Genomic DNA, 20,158 nt, shown 5'->3' with positions numbered 1-20,158 from the left:
CTGTCTCCTGGTATTGAGTAGTACTGGCTTGTGCAATCAGTTCATTGCAGAAATGATGATGTCCTTGGAGGGTAGGTCATAAAAGATACTTCAGCCTCTGCCTTGCTCTCTCTTGCATCATTCACTCTGGGAGAAGCCAGCTGCCATTTTGTGAAGAGACTCAAACAGTGAGTGGAAAGGCACACACAGCGAGGAAGCAGGGACCCCCCACCCATATCCATGAGAGCCCTCCTGGGAGCAGGTCCTCCAACCCGAGTCAGGCCTTCAGATTACCGAAGCCCTGGCTGACATCTGGACTGCAAGATGAGAAACCATGAGCTAGAACTCCTCAGTTAAGCCACTCCCAAATTCCTGACCCACAGAAACTGAGATCATAGATGTTCTTTTAAGCCACTCAGTTTGGGGTACTCTGTTATGCAGTATTAAGTAATATAACTCCACTTCCAGTTGCAGGCTAACAAGTCTTGTCTCCTTGCTATCTGTCTCATGTTTGCAGGACTTGCTCTCCCTCAGTGCCACGACCCCTCCCTGCTGGATGGACACTTCTGGAGGGCAGGGACCAGGGTGTCATTAATGCCCTCTGCCTCTCTACATCCCCAAGTCCCCTGTGCACTGTAAATGCTCAATAAACATGTACTAGACTAACTTAAATTTCTATCTTTCTGTAGGGGAGAAACCTTGTGAGCATAGTGTTTCCTTCTCCCAGCAATCCCTTTCCATAACTCAAAATGAGAAATGCAGCTGTTTAATTAATAGAAAACATCTCAACCCAACAAGTCAGATCTCAACAAATTTGATGTGATTCAGGGGCTGCATCTTGCAGAGACAACAGCTGCTTGCAAAAGAATCCACAAGTCAATGCAATCAATTTCAGGAAATTGTGTCCAACCAGCAACATCAGTACCCCAACAAGGACCTCACTGCGGCACAGATCAGCAGCACACGTCTGCTTAACCGTCCCTGCCAAGTCACAGGCTTCAAACAGCCCATCAATAAGGACTTAACACGTTCCCACCACCACCACCTGCCACACCACCAAGGTGTCAACGCAAAGCCCTTGGGAGAGATGTTGGGAGACAGTTCCTCATGGGCCTCTCACCTTTCTGCACATCTGGTGACAAGGGACCCTTGAACTCCAGGTTTTACCCTGCTGGTTCTTGAGCAGGAAAATTACATATGTCTTCAGCCATTGAAGAGTGTCACTGAGAGCATAGGAAAGTGTTTTGATGAAGGGTCATTGATTGATTGGATTGGGTTTGTTGGGGTTTTTTTCCCCAAGATATACAGAAATCTCTTAAGAAAAAAGTTAAGTTCCTTGGATCATTTTTCTTAGCAGGAGTTAAGTAAGAGTCTACAGGGCAGAGAGGGGAGGAAACCTGGTGTGCCCGAGCAGAACTAGAGAAAAGTGCCCGTGACTGTGAGCCCACTGAAGTCTCCAGGACACCTGGCTGGAGGGGTTAATCAAATTTGCCCAACCTCCAAAACAAAGAGACTACTGACCAAATCACGATGTTCCTCTGCAGACACGGTAGTCTGAACCTCTTTGAGCAGTATCTTAGTCTGCTTGGGCTGCCACACAAAATACCATAGACTTGGTGGCTTAAACAACAGAAATCTTCTCACAGTTCTGGAGGCTGCAAGTCCATAATCAAGGTGTCTCCATGGTTGGGTTCTGGTGAGGACCCTCTTCCTTGGCTTCTAACTGTGTCCTCACATGGCAGCAAGAGAGGGAGCAAGCTCTCCAGTGTCTCTGCTCATAAGGGTACTAACCCCATCATGAGAGCCTCATCTAAACCCAACTGCCTCCCAAAGTCCCCATCTCCAAATACCCTCACACTGGGATCAGGGCTTTGACATATGAATGGGGCAGCAGGGTGTGTGTGTGTGGGGGGTGGAATTCAGTCCATCGAAGGCAGCCTGAGGTCCTGATCCCCAAGAGCTCCCAGGACACCCTCACAACTACTGATTCATCCTACAGCACTCCTGGACCCCTCAAGCCCAGGGAACCTTAAAAACCACCTGTCACCGGGTGGGGAATAGCAACATTACCTACAGTAGGTGGCTGGTTATTCCATTTTTTTAATCTCAAGGGAGCAGGAACCCTCTTCACCTTCTCTCAACCACTCAGTGTACCCTGATGGTCAGATTGGTCAGATCATCTGAAGACATTCCCTTTAGTTTTCATCTAAACCCAATTTTCTGACTTTTTGGTCTCACTAAAAAAAAAACAAAAACAAAAAAAACACTTGGTTATTCTAACAATAATTTCTGCTTAAAACCCCTCTAAATTGTTTTAAAGTCAAATAGGCAGTTGGAAGAAGGAAATGTGAAGGCACCCCCATGACCAAGAGTTGTAAGACAGTCTGCCATTATAATTCAACATCAGGGAAAAGCAGTAAAGAGGTAAGATGTCACAGGAAAGGAACCTCCTCAACTTAGTGTCTGAGAATCCAGAAACTTCAGCAAAGACCAGGGACTTAGAAAAGCTACCATAGCAAAGGCCAGGCTGGACTAGAGTCTTCGAGTCAACTAGGCCCACCGTCTATGGCAGTTCCCCCTCCGTCACAGGGTAGCGTAGTCACTCCATAGCAGAGGCTTTGACACTTAAGATTCCCAGAACCCCGGGGAGACAATGCCTCCTGATCCACTTCCTGGCCAGATGTCTAGAAACGTTGCACCTTCACTCACACGATAACAAGCATTTCTCACGAAGGTGAAAATAACTCGGGCCCACCTTCAAGACCAAAACACACAAAAAATGACATTAAAAAAAAGCGATAGGTCAACACTCAAACTAAAACCCTAGAAGCTTTGACACAGTTGTCATCTTTCACAGTAAAGTTTTCTCACAACGGTTACAAGATATGGGGCTTAGAAAATAAAACGTGCTGGAGGGGAAGAAAGAAGAGGCTCATATCTGGGGTAGAAGCAACAAAGGCTTTCCTAAGCTCTGCTATGTCATTTGTCCTTCTCAGCACTAGAGGATTGGAATGGCCTTTCAACTTGTCTTCAGAGTCCACCTACCATTTTATTTTCTGATGAATAGGTTGGTAAAATCAAATCTGGACACCCTTCAAGGGTGCGGTTTCCAGGTCCCACCTGGTGATACACTAAACAGGTTTATCCCTTCCAGTTAGCACTTGATGAGGGCATTGATGTACTGAAAATTAACATCACTGATCTTCAACCAAGAATATGGTCAACACGGCATAATTTCTTCTGATCAATGTTGCTGATCAATGACCTAATAAAAGGGGGTAAAGAGGAAGGGCTTCCTTGGCATCAGAGTGAATCTATGTGCCTCCCATGCAGCACTTATATACCTCAGGACTGTTCTCTGCTCAGAATTCCACCTTAATAACAGATGACTTTTCAAGCCCAATGAGAAATTTGTGCTGTGTGTTTCCAAGGAAATCACGTGTGTCTCCAGGAGGGAGAAGTCAGCACCTCTTGAAGCAACCAGCCTCGGGGCAAACAGAACTTCATGCCTGCCACTGCTGGGTAAAGCAGAGTGGCCCACTGTACAGAAGAGGCAGGCACTGCTGGCACCCACACCTGCCCCTGAGTAGTCTTTGCATACCCATAACCAGAACCTCCATGGAGAGAAGCCCAGGGATTCATGAAGAAGGAAAACAATTGACTTCTCCCCAGTTACATCCAAGTGAGATAAGTCAAGCTCTCAAAATGCTCCACATCAGATGATATTCTAGGTCCAGGTTTTCACTGTGAAGATAAATGGGCAAATCAATCGACTGTGTGGTCAGCCCCAAGTCTCCCCACTTTTTAGCTCTTCTCTATGCCCTGTCTCCCACCCCGTCCTGACTCCTCAGTAATGGCTCAGCTACCCCTAGAGGAGTTCACCTAGTCACCAGGCGGGGTTAGCCTCAATAGGGATATTTGCATTTCAAAATAAAACTCTTGAGAAAGCAATGCTCTGCCTAAAAGAATGACTCTCCATTGTTGGAATTCCACGCACTCTGGTTCCCTGGGAGCAGGAGTTTGTTTGTTACCACACTGTCGGGGTGAAAGGGTGGTATTTTATGGTGCCCCTGGAATCGCACTGCTTAGGAAGCCACCTCTTCGGCCTAAGCATGAGGTGGCCCCTCTCTGTGCCTTTCAGTTGATTTCAGACATTCAGTCATTCATGCCTCCTTCCACAAATGCTCTCAAGTGCCGCATCCAAGCACTGTGGCTGCACGAGATCCTGACATGCCTGTCGGCCTCTCCTCCACAAGCGCTGGCTGTCCCTTGATAAGAAGGAGGGAAAGTTGCAATCAAGTGGTTCCTAACCCAGATGTCATGAATAAATGTCACCAGATAGTTTCTAATGTAAAAAATAAATTGGTAGCAATTTTGCTAAGTAACTTCGGCTCCCTTTGTCTCAATTTCCACCTCTATAAACACAGAAAAGGACACTTTTCACATGAAATTCATGAGCTCATGTCTATACATCACTGCCCAGTGTCATATTATTTGCTCCTCAGGTATGAGTATCTCTTTCCATGGTAATAACAAGGTCACTGGGAAGATAATCACTTCATAGTAAAAGGAAAAAGGGACACCTCCAAAAACAAACCCGACAGGAGTGGTGCTCCATCCCTCACCTTCCTCTAAGCAGCCCAGTTGGGAACAGGCCACAGTCTACCGCAAATCCTGCCAGCAGAACCGCTCCTCGCCTCCTCTCCTTACACCTCGTGAATGAGCCATCAATTTCAGAATATCATTGACAATCGCACCGCTTCCACAGGGTCTCAAACTTCTCTCTCCTTTAAACTTCTATCTTATTTAAACCACTTGACTCTGTAACTGTCCGTTCTGGCACAGAGGGTGTTGATCAAAATCAACTGTTTGCAGAGAAATAATCCTAGCTTCTGGATGTCGGTGCTTTGTAGTACCACAGGCTGCAGTTCTTTGAAGTGGCCGGTAAACGGGATTTTTAAGGGGCTTGGAGGGAAATAACTCCAAGACTTGAGGAAGAAGCGCCAGGCCACTGATTCAATCCTTGTGTTAGGCTGCCATCTAGTGACAGATAGGGATATCTGCTGCGGACCGTGGGCAGCTTTTATCTCCAACATCCTAAGTTGGGGGAGAGGGGGAGTAAACCTATAAATAATAAATGCCAATACAACCTGTCCAAATGGCCAGATTAATTTTCAAGTCATTCTTCTTCAAACGTCAAGAAACATCATTATATAGGAAAAGACATTTCAAAGCAGACTCAATTGTTGTCAAAAATCTGAAGTATGCCCTATCATTGGCACCTCCAGCCACCCCCTCCCTCAGGTTCTCCCAACAGTGTCAGATAGACTGAGGCCCTTCTCTTGGCTCCTATGGGCAAAGTGTGGGGGCCTCCCTCACAGCCATCAATGCTCCAAAAGCCAAGGTCATCAGGCTTTCAGGTGTGTGTTGGAGATGTATCCACCATCACTACATTTAGCTCCTGGGGGTCCCCACTGAATCCCAAGACTGGAGACAAAGGAGCCACTCCACGCTCACAAAGAGGGCTGCAGCCCCACCCCCACCCCCAAGTCCTGACTGCTCTGAAGACCAGCACCATGGATAAAGTGGGGCCTGGTCACCAATACTGCACTGACAGGCAGAGATGGAGCCTCATGAATGTGGGTACCGAGAAGATGGAAAACAATTGACAGTCCAGCCTAAATGTGGAGCCACTCTCCCGTTGGCAAGCTCCGCGTCCCAACTTTTCTGATGCCTGAGGCTGCTCGGAGGGCTTCTGGCCAAGTAAAGCGGCCCTCAGGACCCAGAGCACACAGAGAACCTTTCCGGGACCTGACCCCTCTAGCACCGGGTCATACAAGAGCTGCAGGGAGGCTGGTAAGAGTCCCCATGGTTCCCTCAAGCAAGACACAAGGGCCTAGAGAGGCCTCAGGGCTTATGGGAGATAAATATTTATCAGATGATTTAAAAAGAAGGGGGTGTGTGGTCTGGGAACATATTCTCAGTAGTTATGAAAATGTTAAGTTTGAACATGCAGGCAATCACAGTTACCATCACAGGGAACAATGAAAGTCTTTTTCAGCTCAGAATTTCCACGTCTCAGCTGAAATTCTTCATCTTTACACTCATTTTCTCCCTCTTTTTCTCTAAGCTCTTTGATTATTTATTGTATAATGGTATTTTAAAGGCCTTGTCTTTCAGTTCAAACAGCTGGGTCATCTACAGTTCTGTGGTAGTGACCATTCTTTTCTCTTGATTATGGTCACAGTTCCTGCTTCTTTGCATGTCATATATACTGGGTTGTTGTGTTTTTTTTTTTTTCACATCTTAAGCTGTATGGTGTGTATTAAAGAACAGAAGAGAGAAGACTATCTGTCCCCTACCTCCCACAGGGCTTTGACTCAAACAATACAAAACCAGGTCTCTTCACTTTTCAGCCCATCCCAATTCCAGTTTGAGGTGATTTTATATCAGCTCCTTCTCCCTCCCACTTTCCCATATTTTGGACCAGAATGGACTCACACATATATAAACACACAGCTCTTTGGCCAGAAGCCAACGACTGCTTCCCCAAAGTTGAGCACAGGGCAGAACAGGCGAGGAGAAATAGGAGCTACATGCACACATGCCCCATGAAGCCTGCAGTGATGTCCCTGTAAATCCTTCAAGTGCCTCAAGAATTACCCCATAAATCCAGTGAAGGAGACCTCTTAGGACCCCAAAGAGCCTCCTGTGCATTCAGATACTCCACCATGAAAACCAAAACCAAGTGTTTCTCAGTGGGTTCAGCTCAGCGTGAAACTTCTTTAGGGAACTGGGCAAATCTATTAGAGATGTATTTTAGACCTTGGGGATCAAGGCAGCCTTGAAGTGTGACTTCTGGTTGTTGACTGAGAAATCTGGCTTTCAGATACTGCTATCTGACCACACATGCCAAGTGTGTTGCCAATAGCAACAGTCCTTACTATTCAGAATCCTAAATGGTCGGTCTTAAACTGACTTAGAGCACAGTGCCGCCTCTTGACCAGAAGGGATTGATATGGCATCCTCCCGTAAACATCAGTCCTTTGCTTCTTGTAGCCAGAGCACCCAACTACCCAGCGGGAGAGGGTTTGCCTGGCAGAAATGTCCAATGTCAGCGCTTGTACTTTACTGCCTAGTCTCTTCATTCTGTCAGAGTGGACAGAGAGCACTACTAAGCCTGAGGAATGACTGCGTCCAGGTCCCCACCACCACCACCACCATTCCCAGCTCCCCTTGTCAGTATACCACCTCTGGACCAGGGTATAGACCAAAGGTAAAGCAGGGCCAGAGAAGTTCATAATTTTGAGCCTGAGGGACTGTTCCAGCTTTGTAAGGATTAAGATAATGATGGCTATCATCTCTCAAACCGTGCTGTCTATGCCAGGCCATTTGAACATGGGCATCATGGCACTGGATGCTCAAAGGCACCCTAAGAAGCAGGTACTGCTGTCAACCCATTACAGACAAGGCCTTACTGCTGTAGAAAAGCGGCACAGACAGCCCTTATCCCTCTTTAATCACTTAAACGCAGAAGAAAAATTTACATATATATATCTATGTATATACACGTATATATGTATATATATATACACATATATAATATATACAATAAAATGCTGACTTTAACTTAGAGGATTACAATTTTCATTGAAAACAAAGCTTTCCATGTTCTCATTGCAGGTGTGCTGGTATTTCTTCAGGATCATTATCTTTTCTTACACTTAAAGGAATGGCAGAAAATCTACTAGAAATAATGTTTTTCTTTCATCCAAAAGTGGAGGAAAGGGAGTGCAGAAAAAATATTTTTCCACTGTATTGTCAGAGGCATTAGATAAATGATTTCTATGGATTTAGTTGTGTTTATTTATATGGAGGTCCTAATTTCCATAGATATGCACTTATTTAATAGTTGAGGCTTAATCTTTTTCACTTTACATATAAAACTTCTCTTGAGTACTCAACCTAACCGCCTGAATGTCTTAAAGCAGCATTCAAAAGAAACCTGTACAATTAAAGCAAAATGTTAATTGTATAATCTAAGAACATAAGGGTGTTCACTATAGAACTCTTTCCATTTTTCTGTACATTTGAAGTTTTTGACAATAAGTTGTTCAGAGGTAGAGGGAAGTCACCTGCAACGATACTAACAAATCTTGACTTCCCATGGAACTTCCACAAGGTCGCTAGTGGGAAAACATGTGTATCCATGTTTGAAAGTTTATCACTGATAGCTATAAAAAGAAAACAAAATTTAAGAAAGTCTTATTTTCACTGAATGAAATTTAGAAAATAGACCAAAAAAAGAATCTCTCATAAGTTCACTTACACAGCTACAGAAACTTTCAGTATATTGTTACGTTCTTTCCAATCTTTTTTCTGTATATACTATTTGGTTTTTTATGTTAATATTTTGCAACCTTTCCAAAAATTGTATGTAATTTGTTAAATGGTTGTATGGTATTCCATTATATGTTATATAAACATACCATACTGTAGTTCCCAAACTTACTCAACAGAGTCACCTGGGAACATTCTTTGGGACCCACCTACTAAATAAGAATCTCCAGGGATGGCAAGGAATATGAATTTTTGAAGCTTACCCTGCGATTATAATGAATTTAATTAACCTACATACTTCATGTGTTTAATCCACTATTTTCAAACATCAAGTAGTTTTCAAACTGCCGCTTAAATGACAATCACAATGATAACAATACCTGTAAGGACAGGTATCTCTCTGCATACATATAAATTATTTCCTGAGGACAATAAAGTGGTTTGTTCATTTTTTAAAAAAGACTTAGTGATCAGGGAACTATAGAGTAACTGCAGCTCTGGGAGTGCTTACCCCACCACAATCAGGGAATTCTAGGGAAGACTAGCAGTCATCCAGGGCTGCCTTGACTATTCGAGAAGGGGTCAATTGGGAGTTAAGAGTCCTAACAACCCTAGAAAAACTCTCAAAGACAGAGGTCTGCCTTCTCCCTTATCTCCATAATCACAAAGGTCCTGCTCAAAAGGGCCCCCTTGAGTATAACACTGAAATTGGCTCTTGCTGTCTTCTGCTGCTATTTAATTTAATTAATTAATTAATTAAATTTTTTTTTGCGGTACGCGGGCCTCGCACTGTTGTGGCCTCTTCCGCTGCGGAGCACAGGCTCTGGACGCGCAGGTCCAGCGGCCATGGCTCACGGGACCAGCCGCTCCGCGGCATGTGGGATCTTCCCGGACCGGGGCACGAACCCGTGTCTCCTGTATCGGCAGGCGGACTCTCAACCACTGCGCCACCAGGGAAGCCCTGCTGCTATTTTAAAAAACAGATATGGTAGTTCACATAGTATGGATCCCCAAGAGCAGTTTCTCAAACTTAGTTCCATAGACTCCTAAGTATTCTCAGGCATCTGCAAGTGCAATACGTTTTGGTTTAAATGTTGTGTTTCAATTGTGATGGTAATATACATATAAGGTAAATGCTAGACAAGTCACTCAGTTTCAGGGCCTGCAGTCTTATGTTTAAGATCAAAATGGCACAAGGTCACCACCACTTAAGAAACTTAAGTCAATGTTTCTCAAACTAGGATGCGTGGACATACTCCCAGGGTTCCCTGAGAAATTTTTTTTCTTTAAAAGGAGTTTATACCATACTGAAAGTTGAGAACCACTAGCTTAGAATACAAACCATATTCCTTTTCTTTTCTGAGCAGTACCCTGCCCATGCCCAGCACTCAGTAAAAGTTAAGACTGCACAGTTCTGTGTAGCATCGGGTCTCACCTAAGAGGTCTCCACCAGGCCTTGAAGCCACACTTCTTGAACCCTTCCCCAGGGTTAGAATCAATTCCTCACCTTTTATCTTACTGACAAAAACTAATATGCTGGGTCTCAAGAAAACTTTCAGAGACTATCAAGTCCAACCCCACTCACACAGTACACAGGAAAAGTGAGGCCCAGAGATGCGAAGTGCATTAAGTGAGATGACACTGCTAGCTAGCAGCAGAGACAAAACAAGAACGTAAGCCTCCTATCCCAACTTCAGTGCCTCGGCTGAGTGTAGAGAGCACGATTAGGGATCGCACAGACCTCATTCCCACCACCCTTCCCATCCCATGTCCACCCTCCCCTGGTCCCCAACCTCCCTCTGTCCTCTCCAAGTCGACTCGCCTCGCTCTATTCCGGGCCTTCACATGCATTCCACATTCCCCAACTCCAACCCTACTGCTTCTGGCCTTCCCTCGCCTACAAAACACACACTGAGAGAGCCCCACCAAGGAGAGAGAGTTTCAGAGCCCGCAGTAATTCTGCGCGCTGCGGAGTCCGCTCCGAGGCGCATGCGCCACCCTAAGTCGGCGCTCGTCGGTGACGTCACGGACGGCGCCATCCTAGAGTTTGGAGCTTGTGGCTCCTGATCCCGGTAGGAGCGTGTCAGTCTCTCAGCTTACCTTACCGCGCGACTTCGGGCAGAAGGAACCTGTCCACCACAAACTTTGACGAGAGAGGCTGTGGTGGTCGAGGGCTGCTGAAGAAAGTAGAGAGCGGTAAAGAGTGAGCGACGCCTGAAGAAGACGTCAAGAGAGCGCACCGGAAGCGGTCCGAGAATGAACAGTAAGCCGTGTTGAGGGTCACGAAATTGGAGAGGGGTGGGATGTTAAAGAGTCGGAGACTAGGTGTAGATACTGGTGGGTGAAAAGGGTCGCGGCGGAGTCCGAACGGCTCTGCTGTGGAAATTGTCCCGCCTTACCTAAGTGCAACTGTGGCCCGGAGTCCCGGTTGGCCTGCCTAGTCTCTGAACTATGTCAGAGCTGGAGGCAGGTTCTCTCCGGGGGCTGCTCAGTAGTGAGTGAGTGGTGCTAGAGGTCGGCCCAAGGCCTTGGTGCGACTTGGCCAGTATCTCTCTCTTGGCGTGGTCAAGGCCCTGTTCCTCTCTGCAACCCGGTTTCCCCTTTTGTAAGGTACTGATAATGATGCCTGCCCAGCCTGCTATTCTGTGAATCACCCTTGTCTGGTGTAAAGCGCAGGGAGCGTGCTGGGGATTGATACCACTAGCCCAAAGCTTTGAGAGTTGAGCAGAGGTGTGCCAAGGAGGGGAGCAAGCACCCAGGGCATTTAGAGGCAGGGGCATGACACCGTTAAAACTGGATTTTAAGTTCCACCTCTGCCACTCCCTACCTATGTGATCAAGTTAAGTGTCACAGCATATTTTAACTTCAGTTTTCTCAGTGCATAATAGGAATAATAACTCCTTTAAAGGATTTTTCAGAAAGTATAATGAGATAAAATATATGTAGCTTTTAATCAGGGGCATGGCAAACAATGAGGGCTCAATAACTATTAGATGTCTATTGTTATAGGAAAAAAAGACTTCTGGGTCTAATGCAAGGCACCTGTGACAATTACAGAGTCATTTCTGGGGTCCAGGCCCTGCAAGTTGCTCTCTACAGACAGGTTGTAATCCCTATCTTCCATCTGAGAGAGAACCAGACTGTATAAAACTTGTAACCACTTTGGTTTGCTGGTTCAAATGAATTCAGGGAAGCACAGTAGAGCTGGGATGGAATTTATAGAGCATGAACCAAATTTTCTAGTCTTTTGGCCCTTAAACCAGGCCTTTGTCTCATTCTTATCCCATTCACACCCATATTCTGTCCCCAATGCCATGGTTTTCTTTTTCAGACAAATTAAGAAACGGGAGTGTGAGTTTTAAAGGTTAAAACCACATTGAGCAATGTGTATTTTGAGCTTGAAGAAAGATCTACTGTATTTTATCAGTTTAGGACACCATTAATTGTATAATACATCTCAGTTTCGTAGATATTAAAATGTGAAGAGTCTTTTTTAAACATCTAACAGTAAACAAAATGTAGTAGTTCCAACTGTCTTCGTCCTGGAAAGCCCTGTCACATAACTTTTAGATGATTTACATCATTAGACTTCTAGAGCAACTGCTCAGGCTCCTAACCTGTGGTATTTTAAACCAGGGCAACTCTAAGTATTGTCTGCTGAGCTTCAGTATCATCTGAGAACGTGTTAGGAATGCAGGATCTTAGAGTGGGGCCCAAGAATCTACATTTTACTAAGTTCCCGGAGATTCTGACACACATTCATGTTTGAGAAGCACTATTTTAAGGCACACCATTGGAACTTCTAGCACGGGTGTGGCTGGAGGGTAGGGCAAGAGGCATCCAAGAAAGCTTTGAAGCTGTGCTCATTGTACTACCCCCATCTTCTGTCTCTGAATAAGCATAGTTATTTTCATAGTTATAAAAGTCTTAGGTCTTATAGCCATAGCCAACAGAGTTGATCATTTCGTGTTTGTTTTCTTTGAATCCCCCAGGTGTGATCTACCATGCCTTTTCTCAGAAAGATGCAAAAGAGTTCGACATTCAGGTACAGTGCTTGGCAGGAGGTCTGGGAGCAACAGAGGTGATGACAAAGATGGCTCAGTGGCTTCTTAACCGTTAGTGCTGTTTTAGATGTCCTTTCCCACATTTCACTCCTCACGTTTCCAGCAGACATGTTAGGCTTAATCAAGGTTTGTTGTTCTGCTGGCCTCCTTTCCCACTATACCAGAGTCAAGTTTGGTTAACTGGGATTTCTTGATCTGTGTCATCTCCCACTGTGTAGGGCACACTAGGCTATGCTCACCTGACACCTGCCATGGCAAGCACTGTCATTTGACCTTGTTACTGTGCCCCTTTCACTCCTGAAGAGGGCAGTCAGATCACATTTCATAAGTGTAATTGGGTGCTACAAAGATTCTTTGTCAGTTTGGCAGAAGCTTCACTGGTGACTCATAATGAGGGAGTTGCTTTTGAAATCAAGATTTTGAAAGACTGATACACCTTAATTTGGCTTCTCTATGAAAGATGGGCCACTTAGGTATTTAAAGACTCACATGTCCTCTTACAGTAATAATACTGATAATAATGAATTTTTACTTTTTAAAAGTACAAAGCTGAAGCTGACTTCCCTCCTTACCATGGGCTACCATGAAGAGCGTGTGTATCACATCTTTATCCCCACCTCCCACCCATCCACGTGCCTGCTTCTGCCCATGAAATGAGAGCTTGATTACTATTGACACATTAGCCGCAAGGTGTTTGCAGGCCAGTTAGTGCAACAAAGGTCCAGGAAATGGCCCCGTCAAGAGGGAGGACCTCAGTAGAGGGTGCTCCCCAGGGCTGTGGCAAACATGAGGGCAAAGCATCCGAATGAGGAATAGACTGGTGGAACTCCAACTTGAGAGACAGTGATGCTTGTTCTTTCAAGAATTACACACAATTTATGATAGTTACGTTGCCCAGAAGTCCTCTCTAAGTGCAGGTGCTCAGTCACAGTCATGTGGTGCTCTGTTCTGTGTGGAAAAGAGTGAGCACATGGGGCTAAGATACGCTGACAGTTTATTTCCTCAAGTGATGCCAGAGCAGACCAGGAAAATAACCATGCTGCATCCACAGGCTGGAAACTCAAGTAAAGAGTATTACGATATGGCCGCAATGTCAAAATCCCTACCTGCTGTGGCTGGGCCCACCCTGGAGTGCTTGGTTATGCCGTTTTTCCTAGTGTTGGGGTCATTTCCTTCAAGGCCGTAGCCTGGCTCTACTCTGAGCTTGCCTTCATCTGATCATGACAGTTTAAATACCATTGTCATACATTTCTCAAGGATGAGAGAAGTCTTTTTTTCCAAAGATAATGTTTTTTTTGTTTGTTTTGCTTTAATTTTTTTATTGTTTTTTTTTTTTGTTTTGTTTTGTTTTTATCCTCAGAATAACCTCAGAGAGCAGGGTAGGAGGTTGGAGTTTGACATGGCTGTTTTGTGTGGCAGTTACGAATTGGCATTTGAATGTGACTTTCACATCTGCCCAGCTGGGGGTAACGAACATGCAGCAGATGAGAGGCTATGTGAGCCTCAGTGGGTAGATAGGTGGGTCAGTGAAGGCGGCCCATCTGCTGTTGCAGCGGTGTGTGGGAGGGCCTGGGGGTCTGGGTAGCCCCAACCAGAGCTGTGAGCACCACAGCATCTTGTCCTCATGCAGCACCCAGGAACCCAGCGGGCCGAGGCCTTTGTGAGGGCCTTCCTGAAGCGGAGCATGCCCCGCATGAGCCGACAAACCCAGGAGGACCACCTGCATCGCAAGGCCGTTGTTCTGGAGTACTTCACTCACCGGAAGCAGAAGGAAAAGAAAAAGAAATCTAAAGGCCTCTCTGCCAAGCAGAGGAGGGAGCTGCGGCTCTTTGACATTAATCCAGAGCAACAGAGGTATGGCAAGCCTTTCCTGCCTTTCCACCCCAGCGACTTAATCTTCTTTGTGTTGAGTATGGACTTGGGAAGCTAGGTAGCCCCTGCTCTGCTTAAGCTAAGCGAGCCTCTCCCACTTCTGCCACAAGGGGGCAGGCTTCCTTTACCAATTCGGACTGGGTTTGGCTTTTCTGCTTGGCTTCTGTCCTATCCTTAACTAATAAGACCAGTGCCATAAGCCATGGGTAACAGACTATTTGTCTTTCAGTTTTCTTAGAAAAAGAGAAACTGATATTTCTTAACATATATCTCTTTGTAGCTTCTAATAGCACTAGACAGAATCACCCATTGGGGTCTTATTGCCAAAGAACGTGCTGCCCATATGTTTCAGAAGTTTCTGAAAGAGACACATCACTCTCTGTGGGAGAACATGTTCCTCCCTCCAGCTGACACTTCATCCCTCCTTGGCCACGGTTCTGCGTTTGCATGTCTTAGGACTGTTCGTATGCTTTTGCTCCAAGATCTGTAACCAGATAGCCTCCCACATCCCATAAGATAGAGTCTGTCACTTTGTTCATGGCCCCTCTCACAAAATCACCTGGGCTTTGGGAGGAGGAAGGGACTGCTGCCTGCCCCTGGTGTGCCTCACCCATGTCTCCATCAATAGAGTCCACTTTGGGTTTGAGCCTGAGGTTCTCATTTCTCTAACCAGTAGCTTCGTTAAATGGACTCCCCGTGAAGTGCTGGGAAGACCCGTTTGGGATCGTCTCACCTGCTCCCTCTTCTTCACCTCGCCACTTCTCACTCATCCTCCAGACAGACCTTGTCACCTTGCACAGGGACTTATGACAACCAGCAACTCCTGTTTACTGAGGGCTTACTGGCTTCAGCTTCCTGTAACAGAAAACCTCAAAATAGCAGTGGCTTAAATAAGATGGAAGTTTATTTCTCTTGTGAAAAGAGGTCTAGATGAACACCATCCTGGGCTGGTGTGGTAGGCAGTTTCACGGCCATCAGACAACGAGGAGTGTAGCCCTGGGTGCATCCTTGCTGCTTCACCATTTGTAGGTGTTACTTCATGGTCTAAAATGTCTGCTTGAGCTCCAGCTGTCATGCCTGCATCTAACCAGCAGGAAGGATGAAGGGGCAAAGGAAGGCAACGCCTTCCTCTTCTCATTAGCAAAAACTTAGCTTTGAGAGGGTTCTACCAGTGAGGAAACTAAGGTTTGAGAGGTGAAAGTACTGGATTTTAGTGTGGTTATCGGGGGTAGAAGAGGCCGCAGTGATCCAGGTCACGGTCCTTGGCATCAAGCCGAGCTCTGTGCTCTTTGGATGTTATAATCCCAAGCTCACATTGCCTAACGTTTTACCTCTATCTGACTTTGCCACAGATACAGTCTTTTTCTCCCTCTACATGAACTCTGGAAACAGTACATCCGGGATCTGTGCAATGGTCTCAAACCAGACATGTGAGTTACAATTCTGAAGCCTTGCCCTTTGAGGCAGAACCCAAGTCTTAGGATCATTGTAAATGCAGCTTTCGGAGCCTGCTATCAGCATTGCCTGGCTGCAGAAGTTTGTAGACCTGTTTACTTCTTTCAGAATTCATTATAATGGTATACATTATGGGCTTTTGTTTACCTCGTAGGCAGCCACAGATGATTCAGGCCAAGCTTTTAAAGGCAGATCTTCATGGCGCTATTGTTTCAGGTAATTTGCCTAAGAGCACATCATCTGGCCGCCCAAGCCATCATTCAGTGACAATTCCTTGCTATGTGGATAACCCTACATCACCAGCACTTAGGGTAGACGATGACTATAGCTGTCTTAGCCAATTCTGGCCACTTGTTGCATACTCTAAATGGCCTCTGTGTACCTTCTCCACACAGAAGACCCCTGCTGGTATCCCAAAGGACACAGCAGCTGCTGGCACTCACCCACAGCCTGGTATCTTGAACAGCCCCATGGTTTTAAATGTCGGTTGTGGACCAACAGTTCCCAAGTTGTCATCTCCAGCACAGACCTTACCCTTGAACTCCTTGAATTCAACTGTCTACTGGACATAGCCACCCAGAGATGCAGTAGACACTGTAAACTTTACTTATCCAAAACAGAACTCTGGGCCTCTCCTCAGATCAGCCCCTCCGCTGGCCTTCATCATCTAAGTTGCCACTGAGAATTACCTTTAGTGATACCACTGAGTACTACTGAGTGCCACTAATATAGTGCCACTATTTACCCTGGTTGTTCAAGCCAAAAACCTAGGAGGTATCCACATTTCTTCTTTCCTAATTGCCTACCTCCAATCCATTAGCACGTCCTAACACCCAAATCTAAGCCACCACCGTCTCCCCTGGATTACTGCAAAGCTGCTTAACCCTTTCCCTGCTGACACACTGCTCCTCCCCTGACCAGGCAGCCAGAGTGAAGATTCTACAACAGAAATCAGGTTGTGTCCCTTCTGCCTCCTTACTGTATTCTAAACAGCCTGTCCAACCTCCTTGGGCACCAGGTCTAACCATACTGGCCTGCTTTCTGCTTCTCACCAGGCCTGGCCCTGCCACAGGGTCTTAGCATTTGCTTCTTCCCTCTTCCCAGAGAGTTCTGTGTGCTCAGGGGCTGATTCTTTCTCATTATTCAGGTCCCTACTCAGATGTCACTTCCCAAGGGTCTACCATAGCTAAAGATGACCCTCCACCCCATTACCCTGCCCTTGTTTTTTTCATAGCACTCATCACTATCAGAAAATACAGTTGTCTGGTTTGGTACACATTACCCCTCCCCCTATTAGAACAGCAGCTTTGTGAGAGCAGGACTTACTACTGTGCCCAGCACCTACCTAGGACACTGCCAGACACATAGTACGTTTTCAGTGAATTTGTATTGACTACCTTGGGGGATAGGTTGGGGGAGGTGAGAGGCCTACTGCTTGTGGTGGCAGCTCACTGCTGGGTGGCCTATAGTGGGCTCCCATTCTGTCCAGAGTTCAGGAGGTTCTGGGAAGACCATGATGAACAGGCGTTCATTCAGGTCCTGTAAAAGTGAGACTTGGCCCTGCCAGAGCAACCCGACTGTGGGCCTTGGTGGTGCTAGATACACGTGTAACCTCTTGGCTCCAGAATCCTGCCTGGGACCCCTGTGGCAGCAGGCCTTCCAAAGGACACCTTATCAGAGCACAGAGGCTATTAAGCCACCGCCAAGGGATTGGGAAGCCTAGGTTCTCATCCCACTTGGTCCCTGCCCAGCCAAGGAGCCTCCACCTCACCCTGCCCCTGTGGGTGGTCTTTCTTCCTCTGCTGGCTCAAGGTTGGGACCAGAACCCACAGCCCCTGCAGGCCTGGCTGCCTGTGGCTCCCCTAACACCACAGAGGCCTGAGCCCTGAACCACCCTTTTCCTTTGCAGTTACAAAATCCAAATGCCCCTCCTATGTGGGCGTTACAGGAATCCTTCTACAGGAAACAAAGCACATTTTCAAAATTATCACTAAAGAAGACCGCCTGAAAGGTACGTAACTGGATCGCCGTGGGCTGTGGCCTCCCCAGACGATTTGTCGGCCCTTTCCTCATGACTCTAAAGCTCAGTTTGGCCTTTCAAGTCAGCACAGATTGTAGATACCTGCTGACCTTACATTCCAAGCCTGCAGAGACCATCCCAGCACCCAAGGCTCTCCCTGAGGTACTCATGAGCCCAGCCAGCAGCTTTGGCCAGATGTGATCAAGGGAAGGAAGGGCTGCTTGGCTGTGCCTCCAGATACCTGGGTCTATTTCTAGGACTGGGACCCTCCACCTGCCCAAAGGCTGCTGCCTCCCAGAGGATTGCAGCTAGACAGATAGCAGGGACGAAGCACCTGCCCCTGGAGTTCCCAGAGCCAGCTCCCTTGGTGGTGATTCTCTGGGTTCCAGGGAAGCAAGTGCAAGCTTATCCGCCTGGTGTGCTAGAGCTCACTGCTCTGGCAGAGACTAGCGGCCAGTCTGTCAGGATTTCCACACCCCCTCCTTGCCCATGAATCCAGAGATTTCAAAACCACAGTGGGAGGTTTTTGTTCCTTTAATTTTTTGAAGCTTGGTTTTCTTGTTGCTTTGTTCCATTCCCCTCTGTGTTCTTCTGCTCTCATTTTAGACCTCAGAAAGTGGTGTACAAGTTTCCCCAGTGAGCATAAAGCCATGAGCCTATCTGAAAGTTATGTGGCAAGACCTGTTTCTGGCAGTTTTTCTGGGGGTTTCTGGTTTTGGGAGTTTGATTCATAGCCTTTGACCCAGAAAACTAGGTGTTGAGTTATATATATATATATATATATATATTTTTTTTTTTTTTTTTGCGGTGCGCGGGCCTCTCCCATTGCAGAGCACAGGCTCCAGACGCGCAGGCTCAGCGGCCATGGCTCACAGGCCCAGCCGCTCCGTGGCATGTGGGATCTTCCCGGACCGGGGCACGAACCCGCATCCCCTGCATCGGCAGGCGGACTCTCAACCACTGCGCCACCAGGGAAGCCCTGAGTTATATTTAAAATGTGAATAAATTGGCCTTTTGGCAGAATAATCCCCTTTAATCCTGGTGCTGTTACCTTTGTGGGTTCCTCCATTTCTTATTATCTTTTCCTAATTAGCTTGTTGTATTTTCTAATATAAACATCTTGGGAATAATAGTCTCCACAAAAGTGAACCTACTGCCAGGACTTCTTCCCTCATCCTTTTTCTCTTGCTTTTTTTTAGTTATCCCCAAGCTAAACTGTGTGTTCACTGTGGAGATCGATGGCTTTATTTCCTACATTTATGGGAGCAAATTCCAGCTGCGGTCAAGCGAGCGGTCTGCGAAGAAGTTCAAAGCAAAGGGAACAATTGACTTGTGAGCTCTTCCTGCCTAAGGGAATCGTTTATGACAGTGAAAAACTGGAAACAGCCTGAATTACCCACCTTTCAGGGAAGAGATGGTCGGGCCAGTTCTGGTTATAGACCACCTCCAGCCAGTGTAAATCAGAGTTAAGGACATTTAATCATCTGGGAAGAAGCACACTGTGCCGAGCACAGAAGTCAGGGACCACAAGGATGTGTCTTTATAGATGCTCTTGTTTTTGTATTACTCCCATGGACAGAAAAGACTGGCAGAAAACACCAGAATTAACACAGGTTGACTTGAATAGTGAGTTTATTTGTTTTTTCTTTTTCATACTTTTCAGTGTTTTCAGAACGTTCTATGATGAATGAGTTGTTTATGTGATAATAAAATATGCATGTGGGCATGAACAGACTACAGGAGTGATTCCTGCAGCACCGCTAGGATGGAAGGGAAGGGGAGGCCTGAGCTGTGCCTGGCTCGTGCCTTTACTTTTGTTCTGTGGAAGCTGCCATGTCTTTTGCTCTGTCATCAGGCACCGTGTCTCACTAGTTCAGTGGTGCCCTGCTTCTTTGATACATCACTTTAAATCATGCCTGCTGTCGAACTCTTTGACCTGAGGTTTACTTTGCTGTTTCAAGAAAGATGAAGAGGAATGAGTGGTGAAGTTGCTAAGTGACTTAGGGCCCATTCGGGAGTTCGAACTGAGGTGGACCACAAAGGCAGAATGCCGGGCCTAGGTGTGCTTATTGAAGCTTGTTCCAGTATGGGGAGCTTAAGCCTACAAGAGTGTTCTCACTTAGACTCCAAAGGAAGGTGGGCTGAAGAGAAAATAAGACTGGAGCTCTTCCCAAGGCCTCATCTACTAGGAAAGCCTGAGTCCCCAGCAGTGGCACCTTAGTTGACGTTAGTCCCATATTTGCTGCTGGAAGCCGTGGCTCTGCAGGCTCTGCAGTCTGACCCTAGCCCTCTGGGCAGTGTGCCTGTGGGCCAGTAGATGGGCCCTTCTGTGCAGGGCCTGAGTACAGACTGGCCGAATGAGGACAGCGTGGGGACCAGACTTCCAGGGTCTGCTACCAGGAAAGCCACATGGCTCAGAAGGCCCTAT

The 20,158-nt window shown here is 46.5% G+C and overlaps 1 protein-coding gene across 1 annotated transcript; it reads left to right on the top strand.

Moving 5' to 3' along the window:
- The first annotated feature begins 10,325 nt into the window (after nt 1-10,325).
- On the top strand, nt 10,326-19,464 carry POP4 (POP4 homolog, ribonuclease P/MRP subunit). The gene is made up of 7 exons (XM_032614327.1): nt 10,326-10,582; nt 12,312-12,364; nt 14,014-14,237; nt 15,608-15,685; nt 15,865-15,926; nt 17,620-17,721; nt 18,930-19,464. The coding sequence occupies exons 1-7, from the start codon at nt 10,576-10,578 to the stop codon at nt 19,064-19,066; spliced, it is 663 nt and encodes a 220-aa protein (XP_032470218.1). The 5' UTR covers nt 10,326-10,575; the 3' UTR covers nt 19,067-19,464.
- The last annotated feature ends 694 nt before the right edge of the window (nt 19,465-20,158 follow it).

Source organism: Phocoena sinus, chromosome 19, assembly GCF_008692025.1.
Source record: "Phocoena sinus isolate mPhoSin1 chromosome 19, mPhoSin1.pri, whole genome shotgun sequence".
NCBI lineage: Eukaryota > Metazoa > Chordata > Mammalia > Artiodactyla > Phocoenidae > Phocoena > Phocoena sinus.
Note: the sequence above shows the minus strand (reverse complement) of the source record. Positions and strands in the feature narration are given on the sequence as shown.

Coding starts and splice junctions, on each gene's coding strand:
- POP4 (XM_032614327.1), top strand. Junction 12,365..14,013: donor CAAAAGAGTTCGACATTCAG/GTACAGTGCTTG, acceptor GTCCTCATGCAG/CACCCAGGAACCCAGCGGGC. Junction 17,722..18,929: donor TAAAGAAGACCGCCTGAAAG/GTACGTAACTGG, acceptor GCTTTTTTTTAG/TTATCCCCAAGCTAAACTGT.